Here is a 20,502-nt window from a genome sequence, read left to right on the forward strand (position 1 = left end):
ATTATTTATTTTTATACAATTCTAATTCTGTTTTCAGAGTTTATTCAAGCTAATTTACTAGCTGCTTTCAAGTTTTAACCAAATTTGTGTTTTGTTTTGTTTTGTTTTTTTAATAAAAAATAAAAAATAAATAAAAGCCAAGTGACATGGTCTATTGGTGTAGAAACATGGGAGAACAAAGAAAGAGGCATTTATTAAAGAATGTGGTATAGTAGTAATGTTGCTTTTATCAGGTAATATTAAACACATTTCTATGCACCCATCATTGGTATTTGAATGTTATTTATGCTGTTTATCAGGTACTTGGTAACCATCCATAAACAAAAATGTCCTCTAGGAACTCAAAGCAATAGGTCAAAGCTACCTGAAATACTGTAGAAATCTGGAGCTTGTTATTGTTAAAAAGCTGGGCTGAGAAGATGCCTCAAAGCAACTGGGGTGTAGCTTAGTCTTATTCTTCCAGAAAGCTTCTTGGAAATACCACCAAAGTGTTGCTTTCCCAAATGCCTTTGAGTTACACACAAAGTGTAACTAATACTTGTTCTCCGTGCTCTGTTTGTGGTAGGTTTTAAGAAAGTCAGCTATGAGACAGGGGCATCTATATCTGGGCAGTTATAGGCAATAAGGGTTTCAAATTCCTTTCTTCCAGGAGCTGAGAATTATTGGAGATTATAGAGAAGGAGTTTGCAGAGCAGATGTAGATTAAAGCTTCTTCATTGCTCATTGTGCTCCCCTCACCTCAGAAACTATCGTTTTCCATCTGCAGTGGGGCCACGCCTTCCTTTCCACCACCTCACAAATCTCTTGCAAACCCAATGTTTCCACCCATCTCAAGTTGTGGGACAGCTTCACCCTTTCCTGGCACACACCCATGCCCATTACTCACTTTTGAGCTATTTCTTCATACACTCAGTCACTGTCAAAAACCCCACCTTCTTTCTTGTGCCACCACTATGAGCCCTACCATGCTTCCTTTTCTCTTCACATATTGAGCTCCAGTCCAAATTTTCTTCTTTCATCTAACTTTTTCTGGATTCTGACCCCCACCTTTATCCTGCCAAAATTCATACCCAAATCATGTGACCTTGTGTTTGAATTCCAGGAGTAATTTTTCTTTGGCCTTTTCTTGAGCACTTTCTCAAGTTAACATGCAATATGTCATAAAATTGTTTAAGTTGGAAAAGACCTCTAAGATCACCAAGTCCAACTACAAATTTGTTTCCTAGGTAGAAAGATTTGGCCTCAAATACTGCTTGAACGGACAGGACTCATTAGCATTTCAGTTTCTTAATGTCTGGGCTACACAAGAGTAGTTGGTGCTTTCTGAAAGAGCCTGAAATCCTGAAGACAGATAAAGAGGCACTAAAAGTTGTCTTGCTAAGATGATTATTTAAATTTTTTAAGGGTTGTTTTTTGTTGTTTATTTGTTGTTTTTTTTTGTTCTTGTTTTTGTTTGAGCATAACATCTGCTTCACATGTAATAATTTATTATTTAATAAAAAAAAAAAAGGATGAAATTATGGTTAACATCAGCAGGGGATACAGACACATCCCATTAGTGAAATGGAACTGGTGCATAGATCATAGAATCATAGAATCACATAATTGTTTGGGTTGGAAAGGACCTTAAAGATCTAGTTCCAATCCCACTACCATGGACAAGGATGTCGCCCACCAACATCCTTGGGCAACCAGGTTGCCCGAGGCTTTATCCAACCTGGTGCTGAACACCTCCAGGGATGGGGCATCCACAGCCTCTCTAGGCAGCCTGTGCCAGTGCCTCACCACTCACTGAGTGTAGAATTTTCTCCTAACATTTAATCTAAATTTCCCCACTTTTAGTTTATTCACCCTTGTCCTATCAATGTCTGCCTATTGAAAAGGTCTCTCTCCATCTTTTTAATAAGCTCCCTTTACTGAAAGGTCACAATGAGATCTTCCCAAAGCCTCCTCTTCTCCAGATCTCTTAGAAGATGTCTAGATTCAGTGGTGTCTTCCTTTGAGAGGGTATGATGATCTACATTGACGTTCATTCTATTTCAAGGTTTCCTCTAGTATACTACTGGAAATAATAAGATTTTTTTATATATATATTTTAGGTATCTGTAAAGTAAGTTTGATATAAGAATTGACTATAATCTTCAAATCTTGAAATGCTGTTTTATCACAGAATCATGGAATATCAGCTAAGACCTTCAAAGCTCTACATCAGCTAAGACTATCTTTCTTACTAATGACAACTGTCATTATTGTATAATTTATCCTGTTTTCTACAGCATAAAGACATATCTTATGCCCTCCCAGATCTTCCACAAACATTCCTTGCTGACATTCCCCTGGCTGTATTGCTTCACAGTTCACTTATTTGAAAAACAAGCAAGTTAGATGGAGGCCAAGGATAACTTTTATTGTTTATATTTATAGTTGTGAACTTTATGTCCTTATTTCTCTTTTCTTGCATTTTTTTTTTCAGTACCTCAAACTGGAAACACTTTGAAGTAGTAGCTGTTTATTGCAAGCTTTTTTTTTTTTGGTGGTGATTTTTATTTATTTATTTTTTAGACATTGTAAATCCTTTGCAATGCAATTGATGCAGACAAAAAATTACAGTAATAACAGCCATCATTTTTGACAGTTTTTGATGCTTTTCTTGTTGATGTTATCAAAAAAAAAAAAAAAAAAAAAAAAAAGAGCATTATATAATTTTAAACCTTATTTTCAAGTCAGAAAATTAGGATAATGGCATTGGTAGAACTCAGGTGTAAGGAAGGCTTGGTAATATGTTCTTCATTTGTTTTTATCCGTGTCACTATATCAATACATTGGCTAAAGTTCCAAAACCCTGAGAAATTCTACTAAGGAGGTCAGACCGAAAGTATGAAGATAAACAAATAAGCAAAGAAGTTGTCAGTTTTATGATCCATTTCTTTAGAAGTACAGAAAAATCTATAGGGAAAAAGAAAACAACAATATGTAGAAAAACTTTCACTAGCAGGATGCGAGGGAAGTCTATGCTCTTGAATTTACAAGAGGGTTTTCTATTATTGCCATTGTTTGCTCATTTGTTTTTCATATGTTATTTCCAGATTGAGGCAGATTCTTAAAATAAGCTTCTGCCTATGTATTTCACCCAGGAGTGTCACCCATACATGAATTAGTACTCTGTCATTTATATTAAATGTGATGTTATTAATGTTATTAATGCCCAGGTGTGCTTTAATAAAACTTTTAGAGTTTTTTAATTCCAAAAAAAATATATAAATATAAATTCAGGGTATTTCCTGGCCACTGTGACGTGATATGTTATAAAATATTACAATTACATTCTATCACCTGTGTAGACTTGGCTATATTGGCTCCAGTCGGTAACTATTATGCATTAAGTTAAACGCAATCACAGAGTACCGCTAAAAGTAAATGTTCATAAAGAAAGCACTCACCTAACAGTATCCGAAATATATGCCCTAGAAAAGTTTTTTTTTTTGTTTTTTTTTTTTTTTGTTTTTTTTTTTCTGAGACATCAAGAGTACATCCTTAGACTCAGTGGATCCTTCAGTCAATTTCTGATCAGCCAGTCACTTCTTGTTTTAAACAGATTGCCTTTTTGCTTTGGGTCTAATCCAGATCCACTACATGGAGCCAGTGTTGGCCACTGAGGCAGTTGCTGAACTCTGCATAGCACCCTTGCCTCTACACAAGCAGATCACACTAACCTCTTGCATGTCTTCGAAATATTAATGAGAAGGCTTCCCCTGCATACATATATCTGATCTTTCTCTAGCTGCTTCTCTGAGACTGGCAGGTATCATTTGGCATCCCTCAGTGAAAATGTTATAAAGCATATATTGGGCTGGTTGCCAGCTGTGTTTGTTCAGGTACAAATATCCTCTTCTGCTTGCAGCACAGCAGCTATTTGGGATTCTTGTTTGAGTTTTATTTTGATCTAGATTCCTTGTATATAGTTCTTCTGTAAAGGCTTTCAGCTTTCATTGTCTTTTTATCCTAAGAAGATTTTTAGCATGTCTCAGAGAGGGATTCTGTAGATGTGTATCTAAACTATCAAACTTAAAATGCAATCAGAATTTGTAAAGAGATAAGCTGAGTAAACTTTTTCAGGAAAAAAAAAAAAAAAAATCAACAGTTTTATCAATGAAGTCATAAAAAAAATCTGAACAAATTTAAAAAATATTTACTGTTAAAAATGCAGATTACCCTCTCTGCAAAAACTCCATCAATTTTAATTTAGTATTAAATGAAGTGCTTTTCTATATGCACAAAACTTAAACAAACTGTTTTATTAAGTATCAAAAGCAACATTGAACCCAGAATGATTTTAATTCACTAAAATATAAATAACTTAAAATTACAGTCATGTTAGGTCAACACAAAGAGTCTTTTTGATTTTGTTTCACATTTACCCAGTAAATGAAATGGAGCCCCTGGGGCCCACCAGATGCCTTTCTTTGACTTATTCTCCATTTAATGACTTCTTTACTAACCGCTTTGTCCACACGTTAGGAACAGAGTATTTGTAGTTTAAAATTAAATAACAAAAGAACTATGTATATGAACACCATATCATTTGTGGACTCATCTTTAATTAATTCATCTGAAAGCTTGTGACAGTTTAGTATTCTATTGTATTTCTGTATGTGGTGCATCCTCCCTATTTAAGGACATATTTCTACCTTGGACTCTGTCTTTAATTGCTTCCTGTGAATGGCTAGGAAGATCACCAGAGTGTATAATGATGTTGATAAGATCTTGCACACCTTTGGGAATCCTGCCTAATATCACAAACTTATCTCTGTTGTACTCTTATTCACACAATACAGGTTGTTTGAGATATTTTCCTTTTCCCTTAACATAGTTTGTAACCTCTTCCAAACACAGCCTTTGTCTTTGAGTATCTGGAATCTAGATTGATGGTGCACCCATCCTCAGATGGGACTTCATGGTAGTACTGCAATGTAATTATTATCACATGGATCTTAATATGGTATGCTAAAAATAATTTAAAATAATAAAATAATGACATTCATAGATTCAACTCTGATTATTTTTTTTAAGCAGTAAAAAAGATGTATTTTATTTCTAAAGGAAAAATGGATTGTTGCCTTAGAATGTGATTTGCTGCATTTGGATGTTTTTTTGTTTGTTTGTTTGTTTTGTTTTTAATCCCTAACAGGTTCACCACCTATAGGTTGATTATTTACACAATATGTAGGATCCCTTTCTATTTCCCTTAATTTGCTGCCTGTGTAGCAGATTTCTTGTGCTGTCCCTAGTTCCACTCAATAGCCTGAATTTTTGTAGGCAGAAAGAAGGAGAACGAGTTTTCCAATTGGGCCATGAAGTGGCCAAGAAAGTGCACAGTGGCTTTACAGGTAGGGCAGCCTGAACCTTGGCTGAATCTGGGTCCTAAACCTCATTTCAGCAGTGATGGTAATTAACAAGTACGTACACCTCACTCCCTCTACTTATGCGACAACTTTCAGAAATTTTTCAAGAGCTGGATTAAACGATGGACAGCAGATGAATTACTGCTCCCAAACCACTGTAAAAAATTGAGTACACCTATGACACCTTGTGCTCAGAGAAGACAAGGATAGGCAATTTCTGGCTGGAATTGAGTATTGTGTAAAAAATGTAATTTTTTTGACTGGGAAGAGTCTAATTGGTAAGAGGAAGAGAATACAAACAAATGTGCCATTTTATCTAATTATTTACCTCTACATAGTGCAAAGAGGACCCAAATTTTCATGTTAAAAATTTTGGTTCAAATCCATTTCAGAAATTGAAGAGCAAAATTTTGATTTGAGTTTTTGTTAGTCTTAAGGTTTTTATTTGCTCAGCCTATTTATTTATTTATTTATTTATTTATTTACTTTAGCGTAATTTGTTGGCTTTTACAAAATTAAAAAAAAAATAAAATTAAATCATCCTCTTATTTGTTTGCTCATTGGACTCATCATTGCAATTTTTTGAGGGTAAATTTTGTCATGGGAAGATGATTACATGCTTTTCAGAACAATTTAATTTGATGTAACAATACTGTAACTCTTATTAAATCTTCCAGAGAGATCCTGTAGAATATCCAAATTAAGCACAATAACTAATCCACATCTATATTTTAATACCAGATAACTATATTTTGGATAATGCTCTTGTATTATTTTAAAATTGATAAAAATATCTCAGATAAAAATAAATTTGTCCCATCAAAGATGAAACATTTTTATTGGTAATGAAATACTGTGACATCTAAAGCTGTTATAATTTCACAAAAATGCTGAATTGTGTTATCATAGGGAACAGGGGACTCTTTATCTGTGAAAGGTCTAGTCAAGAGAAGCCTAACATTAGGTGGAGTTAATACACAATTTCTGATAATTTGGAGTTTAACCATACTGCTATTGTAGGTGGGCAAGAAAGAATTCTGTAATATCAAGCCTGAAATCATTTAATCAGGAATGTAAATCAGTTATGTGCTTCAGTTACCAAATGTTGATAGAATTGGCTATGGTAGATTGTTGTTTTTTAATTACAGCTGCTCTGTAATGTTGTTGTGTTATCTGGTTCCAGGAAAGAAAATAGTATAGTATGGCACTTTGCTATGCCAAATGACCACTGATACTGCCAAGTATAAATACTACCAGGGTGGGTTCTTCTATAGGATGATAACCATGCTCCTAAAGCAGTGAATGCCACACTTCCCTATATGTATTTATGTTCAGATAATTTATTTAAATAATGTTCCTACTACATGCTTTATAGCCCTCTGCCTTTTGCTACACAAATTTTAGCTTATATTGCAGACAGTGCAAGTCATTTGGCAAATGTAATTTCCATCCCTGCATACTAATCGATTTCTTCACAAACACCTGCTATCAGTTATGATAATAAAAATGCCATTCTAAATTGAAAAGGGGCCAAATGGAGCTTCCTAAGGAAATGACATAAGTGTCTTTCAATGCCTTTAATGTAGTAATGTTCTTGTAGTGCCAACACTTTTTCTGATCATTTGCATTTTATATAATTTTACTCTATTACATTATTTTTCTGTCTAAATGGATCCTTATAACCATTGCTATGAAGTAGTTCATGGGGAGATCGGAGAGGAATATCTGTGTTTCTTCTCTCATGGGATTAAATCCAGACAACTTTACATAGTCTAAATTCCTTAGCAGAGATCTGATTGGATCTGCACTATCCTAGTATAAATATTAAATGATTGTATCAGATTCTATAACATCACTGGGAAAATATTGCAAAACTGGGGGGCGATTTGCTCCTGGATTACGTGCCAGTTTCTTCCTAAACTATAAGTCTAAATTTAGCAGCCAGATTGCATGTAGGATTTGAATTATCCAGGGTCACTTTATAGCTCCTTCCATCCCATGAAATAACTTCCCAGTGACAGTCTTTGCCAGAACCTAATCGTTTTCGGCTCTACTAGGTCTTGTCTCAACTCTGAAATGTCTCACTGGCTTTCAGTTCTATTGTCGTCTCCCCTGACAATGTCTTCTGCATTATTTGTAAGGAAACAATCCGTTTTACTGATTTCTTTGCATTTTCATTTTCTCTTAGCACTAGCTGCCCAAGCATATGCACTTAAAGAAGAGAATGATAGTCTTCGATGGCAACTGGATGCTTACAGGAATGAAGTGGAGCTTCTGAAACAAGAAAAAGGGCAGCTTTTTCGAACAGAAGAAAGCCTTACAAAAGACCAGCAATTGCAGTTTCTACAGCAGACAATGCAAGGCATGCAGCAGGTATTGCTATAGAAGAAAAACATGGGTTTTCTTTTTTAGGAAAGTGGTGCCAAGGAGCTGTGCTATATTCAAGGCTATTAGCCATGAATTATTAGTCTGATTTCTTTTCAAAGTCAAAATGATGTAGATTTTAGCTGGGGGGGACTGAGGGGGGAAAGAGAAGGAGAAATGGGACATTTGTAGGGACAGTCATTTTAGTAATCACTAAATGCATTGATCACTCAAGGAAAATCCTCATGCTTGTTGTAGTTATGAGCAAATTGCTTTTCTACATCCCCTATTTCTCTTCTCATTTAATCCAATTAGCCTTAATTCTGCATAGAAGTTCAAAAAAAAGTTTTTCCAGTGCTCTGTGGCACCTTCATTTGCATTCATCTGCATCTTTAGATGCATCTTCACTTCTCAGCTTTCTTTTCCTCTTCCGCCTCTTGTTTGAGGATTTCAGACATCTCCAGCTTGTCCAGACAGTCCTTCTGCTATCTTACAAATGGATAGTAACATTGGTGTTATCTCCCAATATCTTTTTTATGTATGCTGAACCATGCATGTAATGTTTCCATTCAGGCAATATTTAAGTGGTTCAGTGCAGCAACAAAGTTTTCTTCTAATGCCAGTCAGCCATAAACTGCAGTGTCCCTGCTGGGGGGGCTCAGTTTATCAGTTTATCCCTTATCTGTCAGTGAGCTCTTGACATGGTGCAGGGAAAGACTTGGCAAGCACATCCAGACTGTTCCCACTGCTTCACCTCACATGTCCATTTACACATAAGCATTTCTCTTTCAACTTGAATGTGTAATAGTTCTTTCCTGCCCAAGCACCTACATTCAGCAAGGGCAAAAAAATAAATAAATAATAATAACAAAAGGCAAGAGCAGTGGCTCACCATGACACTGTTCTGGTCTTCCATCTATGATGAACACCTCTCCTGCAAAGAAAAGCTGAGGAATCAGAGTTGTTCAGTCTGGACAAGAGAAAACTCCGAGGAGACCTGACTCTGGCATTTCAATACTTAAAGGGGCCTTGTAAGAAATACGGAGAGAGACTTTTTATGAGGTCCTGTAGTGATAGGAAAAAGGAGAATGGCTGTTAACTAAAAGAGGGGAGATTTAGATTAGAAATGAGGAAGAAATTATTTACTCAGAGGGTGATGAGTCACTGGAAGAGGTTGCCCAGAGAAGCTGTGGTTGTCCCATCCCTGGAGGTGTTCAAGGCCAGGTTGGATGGGGTTTGGGGCAACATGATCTACTGAGTTGCATCCCTGCCCATGACAGTGGGGTTGGAACTAGGTGATCTTTAAGGTACCTTCCAACCCAAAGCATTCTATGACTCTATGATTTAGAACAAAGCTGCAGAGCTATGTTACTGAAGAGGTTAATTTTGCCTTGTTCATGAGTGCCCTGAAGCAACACATGTCCTCCTCAATCATTCCTGGTAATTAGATTCCAGAAGAGGACAAGTCGTACCCACTTCCAGATTGTACTAAGCTGCTTTTTATGACAAAACTCCTCAGCCAGAAGATATTAATTTACGTATGAGCTGCCTGCCTGGCTGGATTAGGAATTGCATTGCTATCACAGTACCTATCAAATCCAACCAGTCTACAAATCCTTCTTAACACCAAATAACAGGGTACAAGACAAGTTTAAGTACTACACATGTGTTTGTATGAACATAAGCCCTATCTAAGCCCTTATGGTTGTACAAAATCAGGGAGAATTAATATCTAGTGGAGTAATTCTGAAAAATATATATATATATTGAAAAATAGAAAAAAAAAAAGTCATTGATCATTTGGGAATGAGTCTAATCAGAAATACTCAAGGTTTCAGTGTACTTTAAATATGCTTGAGGTCTGTTCATGATGTTATCCTTATATAAATGAATACTTAAATATCACTGGCTTCATTAAATTTAACTGCATATATAAATATTGTGCTAAATTTCAGCCTGGTGCTAATTCTCCATTAAAATTAGAGAAAAGTAGACGCAAAATACTACTAAATCAAAATACTAGAGCCCTAATGCTCATTTTGCATTATTATAATTTCCTACCTGGGGTCTGGATGAAGGATAATCAAGTCTGGAGAATATAAATAGATTGCTATTGTATCTTCAAGCAAATGTTAATAATGCAAGCCAATAACACAGAGTGACTTACTTATCTCTTTGTTCAGCTGAGCAATGGCCACTGTAGTCCCCGTTCCTCTGAGAGTTTTTATGTTTGTGACAATTTTGCTGTGAGGTTCTGAATTTTTCTATTTTGCTATCTGGGGGATCAAACCTACCAACTCCCAGTGGGATATAATTAGAGATGGCCCAAGGAGCTGGAGAAGACACTACAGATAATCCAGTCTGACAATATGCTGAGGAGGGCAGCAACACGGAGGCACAAGAGGTGGAGTTCAGAATATCTGGTGGGGAATTATCAGTCAATTAAGCAGCTGGATGATGGCTTTGGATTTCAATGATTAGCCGTAGTCATGATATCTCAAGACCTTTGTGCTTTTCATGCAGTTCATCCATCAATATTTAGAACTAAACCTTTGATTTAGGTAGGCTTTGTTTTATCTCAGCTTGGTTTTGTAAATGTTGAGAGATGACAACCTTCGCTGAAATCCATCAGTATAGCAGGTGCTCTGCATCTATGGAAATCAGTCTGTCTATGAAATATTAAACATATACCCAGGACTTGAGTGGTAATAATTTAACAAGAAGACCTGTATTCTCTTTTATCCTTTTGTATATATTAAAATTAATTTCAGACAAGGTAAACTGAATGCCACTGAATTCCCAGAGCCTACATATATGTCAGCATTAAAAAAAAATGTATTTCACCTCTCTCTTTCCTCTCCATTCTTACCCACTCTTTCATAAAACTCTTTTTTCTTCTGGTTTCTAGAATTAAAAAACAATTGATTTGAGCTGCAGTCTGAAAAGCAGATTTATCTGAGAAAAAGTGGATGCATTTTCAGAATCAAGATTTTTTTTGTAAACATATTTGGTGCCAAACAATAGCAAATAACACAACATCAATGTATTTTTAATGTACTTCTACCATCTGGACATTTTTCAGGATTATTTCCCACATTTGAAGGACTGATGAAATGAATGTTTATTTTCTCTTCCATCAATCCTACTGCTCCAAAGTAGCATCAGCAAAATCACATAGATGTTTGTTTATAAGGTGTACCTTATGGGCAGTAGTAGCAACCTGCCTATTTATTGTGTCTGAAAAAGAAAATCCTTTGGACTAATGACGTTGAACTTATGGGGTTTTGAGTCAACTTCCTCCATAAAACCGTGTCACAGTTTAATTTCATACCCACTGTGAGATCTCAAACAAATGGAAATAATGTCTTGTATCCATGGTAACAAATGAGATACACTTTACCTGATTTTGAGATGGAAATTGAATTAACTTGTCACTGCCGCATAGGTGGTATTGCCTTCAATTTATTTCTATATGAGAACACACATACCAAGCAGATCACTTTTCAAATGGCTCCGTTTTTCAGCAGTGTTTGGTATTCTGTAATAAAGTCTGTGATCATAAGGAGGGATGTTTTAGTTATAACTATTTTTACAATACTTCACAACACAGCTGTAAGATTTTTTTTTTAAATCTTTTCTCTTTTTCTGAAATGTTTTACCAGATACATGACTATAGGTAATGCAAAAAATAGCAGCTAGTAGTGTTGCTTAATGCTTGCCATTATGAAGACTCAGATTTCAGTGGGTAAATAACTTGTCCAAATTTCAACCATTTGGGTTTACGTGTTCCTTGTGAATTAGCAAGTAGAGTCTTTTGAAAAATTCTCATCAAAATCTGTCAGCCCTTCTAAGAACAAAGTGAAAAGAAAAAAAAATATTTTCTTTTGTTTGTTGTCCACCAAATACAATTCTTGAGGAAATGCACTTGTCACCTTCATGCTTTGAAAAACTGATTCGGAATTTGACAGTGAGTCACTATGGATTCAGTGATATGGTTTCCACATCCTTTATAAAATCTGCCTGAAACTGATAACATTGCAAGCCTTTGAAAAAAGTGTGCCACATAGGCAATGTCAGTCATTAGCACATATCCAAACCAATTTCACATCTTTCCTGGGCAGCCAGGGTTGTTTATGAACCATCTCCACAGCACAGCTACCAATGCAAAGTTTTAAGCCTCAAGTTAGTCCTAAATCTGCAAAGTATGGTTCAGTTCCTGGAAACAGGCTAGCTCTCTACTGGGTCTCTACTTGAACTAGTTAGTTCCACCATTCTGTCAGGCTTAATTGGCCGGCGTGTGTTACCACACTTGCATGGCAGTACTAAACTGGCTGATTTTCCAATAGGCTGGTAATTCAGTGGGGTTCTTCGCTGCATCATGTAAATATGCCTTGCTGATGTTCTCTCCTCTCACAACTCCCTAAGCATGATCCAATATAGGCTGAATGTAAGCTTCTGCAAGCAATGGCATGATCCAGAAACCCCCATTTAAACCGTGCTTCCACTTATTTTTTCTCCAGGAATGCACCCAAGTGCCTACAGTCCTTCTGTTGCACATGCTGGGTTTATCTGGGACATTTAAGAGGCACCTCATTGCCCAGGTCCCCCAAGGGGCCTGATTCATTATCTGGGCTTAGATCCATATTCCTAACATACCATGACAGCATACGCTCCTCTTCGTTGGTGGTGAAGCATTAAAGCCTAGCCACGGGGTTATTGCATGAGCAGGGGATATGCGGAGGTGCCTCACTTAAAATCAGTGCTTGGAGTGAAAAGCAAAAACAATAAGAAAAGTCGTGGGTGGTAGGCATAGGGCTGACATACAGGCTGATATGCTGGTGCCATTGTCATTGATTCTGGTAGCTCTGGGTGTCTCCACAGGAATCTGAACACATTTTGACCCTGTTAATGATCCATGTGGGTGTCACTCTGATGCAGCACAATGAAAGCGCTCTTTTGTCTCTCTTTTTTTTTTTTTTTCCCAAAACAGTATCAGTTTTCCTCCAACAGCAATGCAGATTGCAAACCTGAGTGCTCAGAAGGCAGGAACTGCCAGAACTACTGACTGCGTATTTTGCTCTGTATACCTCAGGGACCCTTCCCTGTTCAGTGCTGCAGACAGGGAGTGCACAGTTAATCATCACCTATTCAATACATCCCTGGTCTTGTTGTTCAATATTCAACACGAGGTCTTTCTGCGAAGGCCACATTACTCATGACATTTCCCATTGAGAACTAGCTTTTGCAGTTTACTAATCAGTTAGCATGTAAAATAAATAGTACATGCATCTGAAAATTATATGTCTGATCTCAAAGGGCTCTGATAAATGCTAGATGACTAGAAGTCATTTCAGGCTTTCTGTGTTCATCCAGAGGAAAAGAGTTTGCTCTGTAATATGCCTCATGGTTGTGGTCAGGAGGAGAGCTGCTGAAGCACATTGCAGCTCCTTCCTTTTATTCACTGCTTGCTCATCCTGGAGTATGGCCAGAGTATACCTTCAGTGACAAGGACTGTGGGGTACACACAGCTTCCACTGTATGGACAGTCACTGTGAACTGGATTGGGTCCCTTTTATCTAAGTGAGTTGGCATAAGGGTCATGTCTCTGTCAGCTTTTTAAGCAAGACAATATATCAAACATATAGTAACAATTTCAAGTAGTAACAATTTCAAGTAAAAAGGCCCAAATTAGCTATTGTTCTACTGTTGGCTTCACTGTGCTGCTATGAAATTAATTAAATTTCTACCATTACCAGCCACTTTCAGATCTCCTCACTGACCTAGCAGCAGACTAGTTTTTTGTTTGTTTTTTTTTCTTTTTTCCCTACAAAAGGTGACGTTACTTAGGACCTTCCTAGCCTATACTATATCATAAGAAGATTTTTCTCATCCAAGTAATGGAAGAATTTATTCTTCCCATGGTCCACTCTCATTCACTAGGAGTAGAAAAGCACGTTTCTGTCCAAGAAAGTTCAATAGTAAGTAAGATGGGGCATCATGAGACCTTCTTTCCACATCACTTTTCCACCGTCTTTCCATCACTTATCCTCCTTCAGTATGCCTCAGGTGACATTTAGGTCCTCATCTCTCAGATTCTTCACAGATGTTTGGTTGTTAACTGTCACTGTCATTCCTTTCTCTCACCTGGAAACTTCGTGAAATGTCAGAAGTCACAGAGATATTTTTTGTTGGCTGAAAATTGCTGAATACAGTGCCTTGTGAGTGCTGTGATCATTGTAACAACCATTTACCCTTAAATATAGGTTGGTTCTATATTAGTTTAGAGCTGAAAATAGCATCATTGTTGAATAGATGGAGCATGTTATGGCTATATTTATTAATATACCCTAAATGCAAAGGAGCTTTGCAGTCTTTTTTATCTAACTACCTCTTGAACACCAAACATCTATTCAGCACACAACCCAGACAATGTACTTATGCACAACTATAAACTGATTCTTCTGCAAATGCAGTATTAAAGAGAAGAGTAAATAATAGAGATAAAAACATTACCCCTTGTATTTGCTTTTTACCTGCTGAATAAATAGACCAGAATAATTAAGTTGGAAATGTTTTTATTACTCTTCCAGTATGAATTCTAATTAGATCTTTCTGTTTTCCTAGAAAAGCAGCACTAGGGTAATAATGACAATACCGTTCATTAGATCATTACTAATAATTTAATGTGATACAAGATAAAAGCAAGAAACTGGACCCAATGTCCAGATGTTTGCTTCCAGGTCCAACTCTTCTTCTTTTACCCTATGGTTGATAGTTAGAAGCCAGTAAGAAATATGTCTGCTTCCAGGACAGAGACAAATGTTCCCATAAGTATTCTTTTTGTTCTCTTCTGCTTTTCAAGGCTCTGTACAGTACTGTGCACATCCCAACTTCCAGAAAATACTTACTCTTTCTGATTATACTTAAAAAAAAAAAAAAAAAAAAAAAAAAAAAAAAAAGCACCACTTCAACACTGCTAGGGGAAGTGGAGAAGTGTAAATAAGGGCCTATAGATACTTTAAACACCATACATGTATTCTTGATAGATCTTGTAGTGGTGAAATGGTGGAAGGTAGCGTATTTTTGCTTGCTATCATGGTAAAACTAAAGTGAGATTGACAGGAAGAATAAACACTTCAGAGAGAAATAATCTGGTGCATACATTCAATTTAAAATATGAAATAAATCAACTAGTATCTTCATTAGCACACTAGCATAGTCTAGTGAAAAACAAGTCATGTCAGTTGTACCATCGGTCCTCTTTAATATCTTCATCAATGATCTGGACGAGGGCATTGAGTGCACCCTCAGTAAGTTTGCAGATGACACCAAGCTAGGTGCGTGTGTCGATCTGCTTGAGGGTAGGAAGGCTCTGCAGGAGGATCTGGATAGGCTGGACCGATGGGCTGAGGTCAACTGCATGAAGTTCAACAAGGCCAAGTGCCGGGTCCTGCACCTGGGGCGCAATAACCCCAAGCAGAGCTACAGGCTGGGAGATGAGTGGTTGGAGAGCTGCCAGGCAGAGAAGGACCTAGGAGTGATGGTTGATAGTCGGCTGAATATGAGCCAGCAGTGTGCTCAGGTGGCCAAGAAGGCCAACAGCATCCTGGCTTGCATAAGAAACAGTGTGACCAGCAGGGCTAGGGAGGTGATCATCCCCCTGTACTCGGCTCTGGTGAGGCCGCACCTCGAGTACTGTGTTCAGTTTTGGGCCCCTCGCTACAAGAAGGACATCGAGGTGCTTGAGCGAGTCCAGAGAAGGGCGACGAAGCTGGTGAGGGGCCTGGAGAACAAGTCCTACGAGGAGCAGCTGAGGGAGCTGGGCTTGTTCAGCCTGGAGAAGAGGAGGCTCAGGGGCGACCTTATCGCTCTTTTTAGGTACCTCAAGGGAGGCTGTAGCGAGGTGGGGGTTGGCCTGTTCTCCTACGTGCCTGGTGACAGGACGAGGGGGAATGGGCTTAAGTTGCACCAGGGGAGTTTTAGGTTAGATGTTAGGAAGAACTTCTTTACCGAAAGGGTTGTTAGACATTGGAACAGGCTGCCCAGGGAAGTGGTGGAGTCACCATCCCTGGAAGTCTTTAAAAGACGTTTAGATGTAGAGCTTAGGGATATGGTTTAGTAGGGACTGTTAGTGTTAGGACTAGTTAGTGTTAGTGTTGGACTCAATGATCTTGAGGTCCCTTCCAAACTAGAAATTCTGTGATTCTGTGTGATTCTGTGATCTAGCAATCTTACGTGAATTCTTTAAAATATTCTAAATATTAAATACTAGTATTGGCTTGCTGATTACATAGGTTCCAAAAGCATTTGATGCTTTCATTACAAGGAGCCCTGCTTCCTCAGCAAGGAACTAAGTTCCAATGGGAATAACAGAAGGTAAATTGACTCATGTAAATTGTTCTCCTAGTTAAATGTGTCAGGTCTTTTTATTCTCCTTTAAAGTGAAGAAAATATTTCTTCTTGAATAGGAAAAATCAAAATTAAAAATAATTCTAATAATAATTTGATTTGCTAAGAAAGAGCGTGCTGTAACATGTTTGTTTGCAGTCCCACGAAAGAATAGTTGTGGTCATAAAGTTCAAGTGCTGTTGCCTGGTGAGGAGGTACCTGAAATGGACAGGTACAGGTGAAAGGCTGGAGAAGAGGAGGTTGCTAAGAATGAATGACCATGTCTTCTCTTGACTGTCCATCATGCCAGGTGCCAGGTGGTTGCCTTGTAGGTTATGAGAGCAGAGAGAATCTGACACTCATCTGGGATCAGCCCTCTTCATTTGATCTGAATCAGAGCAAACTGTAAGCCCATCTGCTCACTCACCCATTGCCAGTAAAAGGCAAGGGCTATATAACATGCCAGTGACCTCATTTAGCAAAGGTAGGAGGGAGATTTCCTGATGATGTGTAATTGCTTTGTCCAAACTTCTCCCCTCTGTAAGACTCCATCAAAATCAAAGTCCTTCAGTAATCTGCTGTGAAAATCAGATCCCAGAGAGAATCCCTTACGCTAGCAGTAAAAATCTACTTGTAAATTGTGAGGATTTCAGTTCTAGGAGGAGGGGCTGATCCTGTAAGGACCCTAATGACTTCAGCCTTTTCTTCATTTAGTGTAACAATATATATTGTTACATTAGACTAAGACTGTTTTTCTTTCTTTATTAGAGTAAGAGTAATGCTTAAAAATTACTTGACAAAGAAAACTGCGGACTTCAGACATTCATTGCACCATCCAAGTTCTCCTTTCATCTGCTCTCCAATCCCAAATGCTGCCTCTTGTGTGTCTGAATTACTATGCCTTATGGAAACAAAAGAAACTGAGACCTCTTTATCTTATATCTATTAGGTATTCTTTAGCATCATAGAATTATGTAAGTCAAAAGGGACCTCTGGAGATCATGTACAGCATTCCCCAGCTTAAAGCAGGGTCAGCTCTGGAGCTGTCTTTCTTAGGGCCCCATCCAGCTGTATTTGCAATTCCTCCAAGGATGGAGAGTCCACAGCTTCTTTGAGCTGTTGCTCCCATGGCGGGCCATACTAACCATGTAATGTTTTCTTTATACATGTATGTAATCAAGATGTTCCTTCTTGTGTGTATTAGCCCTCAACCCTTACCTGAGAAAAGCGTGACCACATCTTCTCTGTAACCTCCCTTTAAGTAGTTTCTGCGTGTTCATCCATCTGTTTTGTTGTGCTTTTTTTTTTTTCCTTATTTCTGTGGGTCACTCCTGCCCACTCCTGTTTTGACTGCTACAGAGCTGTTGGACCTCTGTAGTCAAACTCATAGCAGGGGGCATGACAGACGTCTTTCTAAGGAGGTAGCAGGACAATGTTGTAGAGTATTGCCTCGATACACACACAACAAATGCATGTCCAGCTCCCCTGCCCCTTCGGAGGTGGCTAACCTGTGGAGCTAACATGTTCACCATGTTCTTTTTCTCTGCTCAGAACCAGAGTAGCTTATTTTACAGGTAGCTTCCCAAAGCAATCAGGAGCTGGGCTGTTGATCAACATGCAGCTTTTCACCAGCTCTGGCCCATGGCACAGGGGGTCAGGGTTGGGACTCTTTTATCATTGCAAACCCCATGAGCAATCCAAACAATGTCATCCCTATAATTTCTATAACACAAGTGGTCCCTGAGAGATGGAAGGGGGGAGAAGTGCTGATCTATTACAGTGCACTTCCCTTTACTCCCTTAAAAAATCCACAATCATGCTCTTTATTTTAATAATGCCTTGTCATACATTAGGATGGCACGTATGTTGCCCTTACTGCTGCAAGATGGCTAACTTCCTCGAGGGCTTATTTCTAAAGCTTCTTTGACTTGTCTTTCACATTCTTCTGTTTCCTTGGTGATTTGTCTGGCCTCATCAGCGTCTTGTTACTAATGCATATTTGCGCAGCTGGGAAGTCACTTTCTCATTATTCAAGCCTGCCATGTGCTGGCCATTTGTGATATGAAATCTTGTCTGTCTTAGAAATAGACACAAACACCCTTCCAGCCTGTCCACAGAAGTACTGAGAGAACAATCTGTGTTTTTGTTTTGCAATTGATTGTGTGCCTGAGATTTCATTTTGATTTATTATTTCTTTTCCTTCTACTTAAGGAGGACTCTACCAAGAAATACTTACCATTATTTCCCTCGTTATTTGTGATCAGCCTTTAAGACTTTTGAAACACTTTTTTTCCATGCTGATTTTTATCCTTTTTCCATCTAGTCAACTCTTTATATATATATATATATTTTATGAGATAAAGTTCAAACTGACACCACAAAACTTGCTTTAGGAAGAAAAAGGAGAAAGAATAAAACTTCAGAAATGGTCAGTGTAAATTGGTGCTTTAATTTTAGATGATCTCTGCAGTCCTTCCAATGTCTATGATTGCAAAAATTTTAGATCTCGAGTTCTAGTGTACTTTTAGGGGAAATTGTTGCCCTTTTGCACAAGTGAGAACTGCTTCCCCAGGTTTCTTTATATTGTGAAGCCTTAGTCTATTCAGAATTGAAGAAAGTAAAGCATGAGGGGGAATCAGCCTACCTATTTGAGGCGCGTGGGCTTTGCCTTCATTTTAGACACCTAGTGAACTAGATCTTCCCATTTTTCCTGTATAAGGGAGTAAATATACTCCCCATAAATAGTATGTGAAAAATAATATGCTACTCCCTAATATCATATAGGTAGGAGAATTCAGTTTACCTAAGTTCACTGGTTGTCTAAGATGTCTATTCAAACAAGTCGGCTCGGTTAGGCTGTGTAACAACATCCCACTTTGACTGATATTCTCATTTCAAAAGTTTGCCACAAATATTTTCCAGACACTCTGCAGCTACTCCAGAAGCTGGAGAGAGTCCACCTGTGGCCAAATTGACTTGGTTTGCTGAAACTGCCTGTTATCTGTGATCAAAGTCAGTGCTCCTACCTCAGACACATCCTTTTTTCTTATCTTCTTCACTTCCATTTCTTCCTTCTCCTATTTCTTTTCAAGCAGCTGCAGAAAATAAAAATAATAATAATAACAACAACAAAAAGCAGGAATGGGACCATTCAGCAATGTAACTGTTAAACTTGTGGCAAATGTTGGTTTTCCTTTTTCATTGTTCTGTCAGTCTTATATTATCCTAAGTACTGCCTCAGGTCTTTTGGACTCTTCTGAGCTGCCTCCCTTTTCTTAGTGTACTAAGTTGATGGTTTCACGCTGGCAACCATGCTTTCCTTTTGAGATCCTTCTCTGTTTTGCTAGGCTGTGCGTGTGCCTTCCCTTCTGGATATGTCCATAATTTATATTTAAATGTACAGATGTAACACTGCCTTTTGGGGACAAAAGAAGAAATGTGGGCAGGGAGGTGAAGAGGAAAGAGAAGGAATGTTTCATGATACACAACAACCAGCTATTACTTTCCCTTTAGGACTTCTCATATATTTCAAGGCACTGTTTGTTGTTCAGTCGTTAGCATTCTTGGCCACGCTGGCACCGCATTGTACACAGTCTGAGTAATTCATCTGGCTTCAATAATGCCATCTATATTTAATGTTTCAGAAGCTGTGAGGATTGGTTTAAGATAGTAATTTTCTGTCTGCACTTTCAAGATCTATGCAACATGGGCGGCACTGAACTGTTGCTGACAGAGATTCAGCATTGGAAGTTGGAATGTGTGGAAAAAAATAAATAAAATAAAACACACACATGTCCCTCCCATATAAAGAAATTAGCTACCCACTTATGAATGGAGAGGAATTTTGTCCTCATGAATGAAGCAAGCCTAACACTGGAGAGGGATCTTTTCCGTTTATAAACAGAGCAGCTCCAGAACTGCCAATGGAAACAGGAAAGCTGTCTTGCATGGTCTTGTGTAAAATGCATTTCTTGGCATCTGGAGAGACAACTAGTAGGTTAATTCTTTTTGCTTTCTTGTCTCCTCTCTGGAAATGCCAATTAGTGATGTTTACCCATCTGATGTTGACCTACTCCAGGGCTTCATCTCTTGTGGACAACCCAGCAGCCATAGTGGCAAATACCTTTGTTTGCATGGACACCAGCTGAATTTCCAGAGCAGTGCTGGTGGAACGCTGGGCTGTGCATGTGCCTCTCTCCAGGAACCTCAGAGTTCCAGACTCCTTCAATTTAACAGTCAGTCCTGGAAATTTTTTCCTGCTGATTTCAGAAGCAGACTTCTTCCCTTCTCCTTACCTTTACCTTCTTACCACAGCATGATGTTGGACATTCCCCAACCTTCCTCAAAG

General features: G+C 38.1%; 1 protein-coding gene across 7 annotated transcripts in view; it reads left to right on the forward strand.

The window, feature by feature from the left end:
- Nucleotides 1–20,502, forward strand: part of ENOX1 (ecto-NOX disulfide-thiol exchanger 1) — a 363,120-nt gene that overhangs the window by 312,226 nt on the left and 30,392 nt on the right. For all 7 annotated transcript variants that reach the window (XM_082757951.1, XM_082757956.1, XM_082757957.1 and 4 more), the window contains one exon: nt 7,591–7,775. In XM_082757951.1, the coding sequence (XP_082614077.1) occupies nt 7,591–7,775 (185 nt within the window). The remainder of the gene's footprint in view (nt 1–7,590; nt 7,776–20,502) is intronic.

The sequence above is a fragment of the Aythya marila genome, assembly GCF_965140915.1.
Source record: "Aythya marila genome assembly, chromosome: 1".
Classification (NCBI taxonomy): Eukaryota; Metazoa; Chordata; class Aves; order Anseriformes; family Anatidae; genus Aythya; species Aythya marila.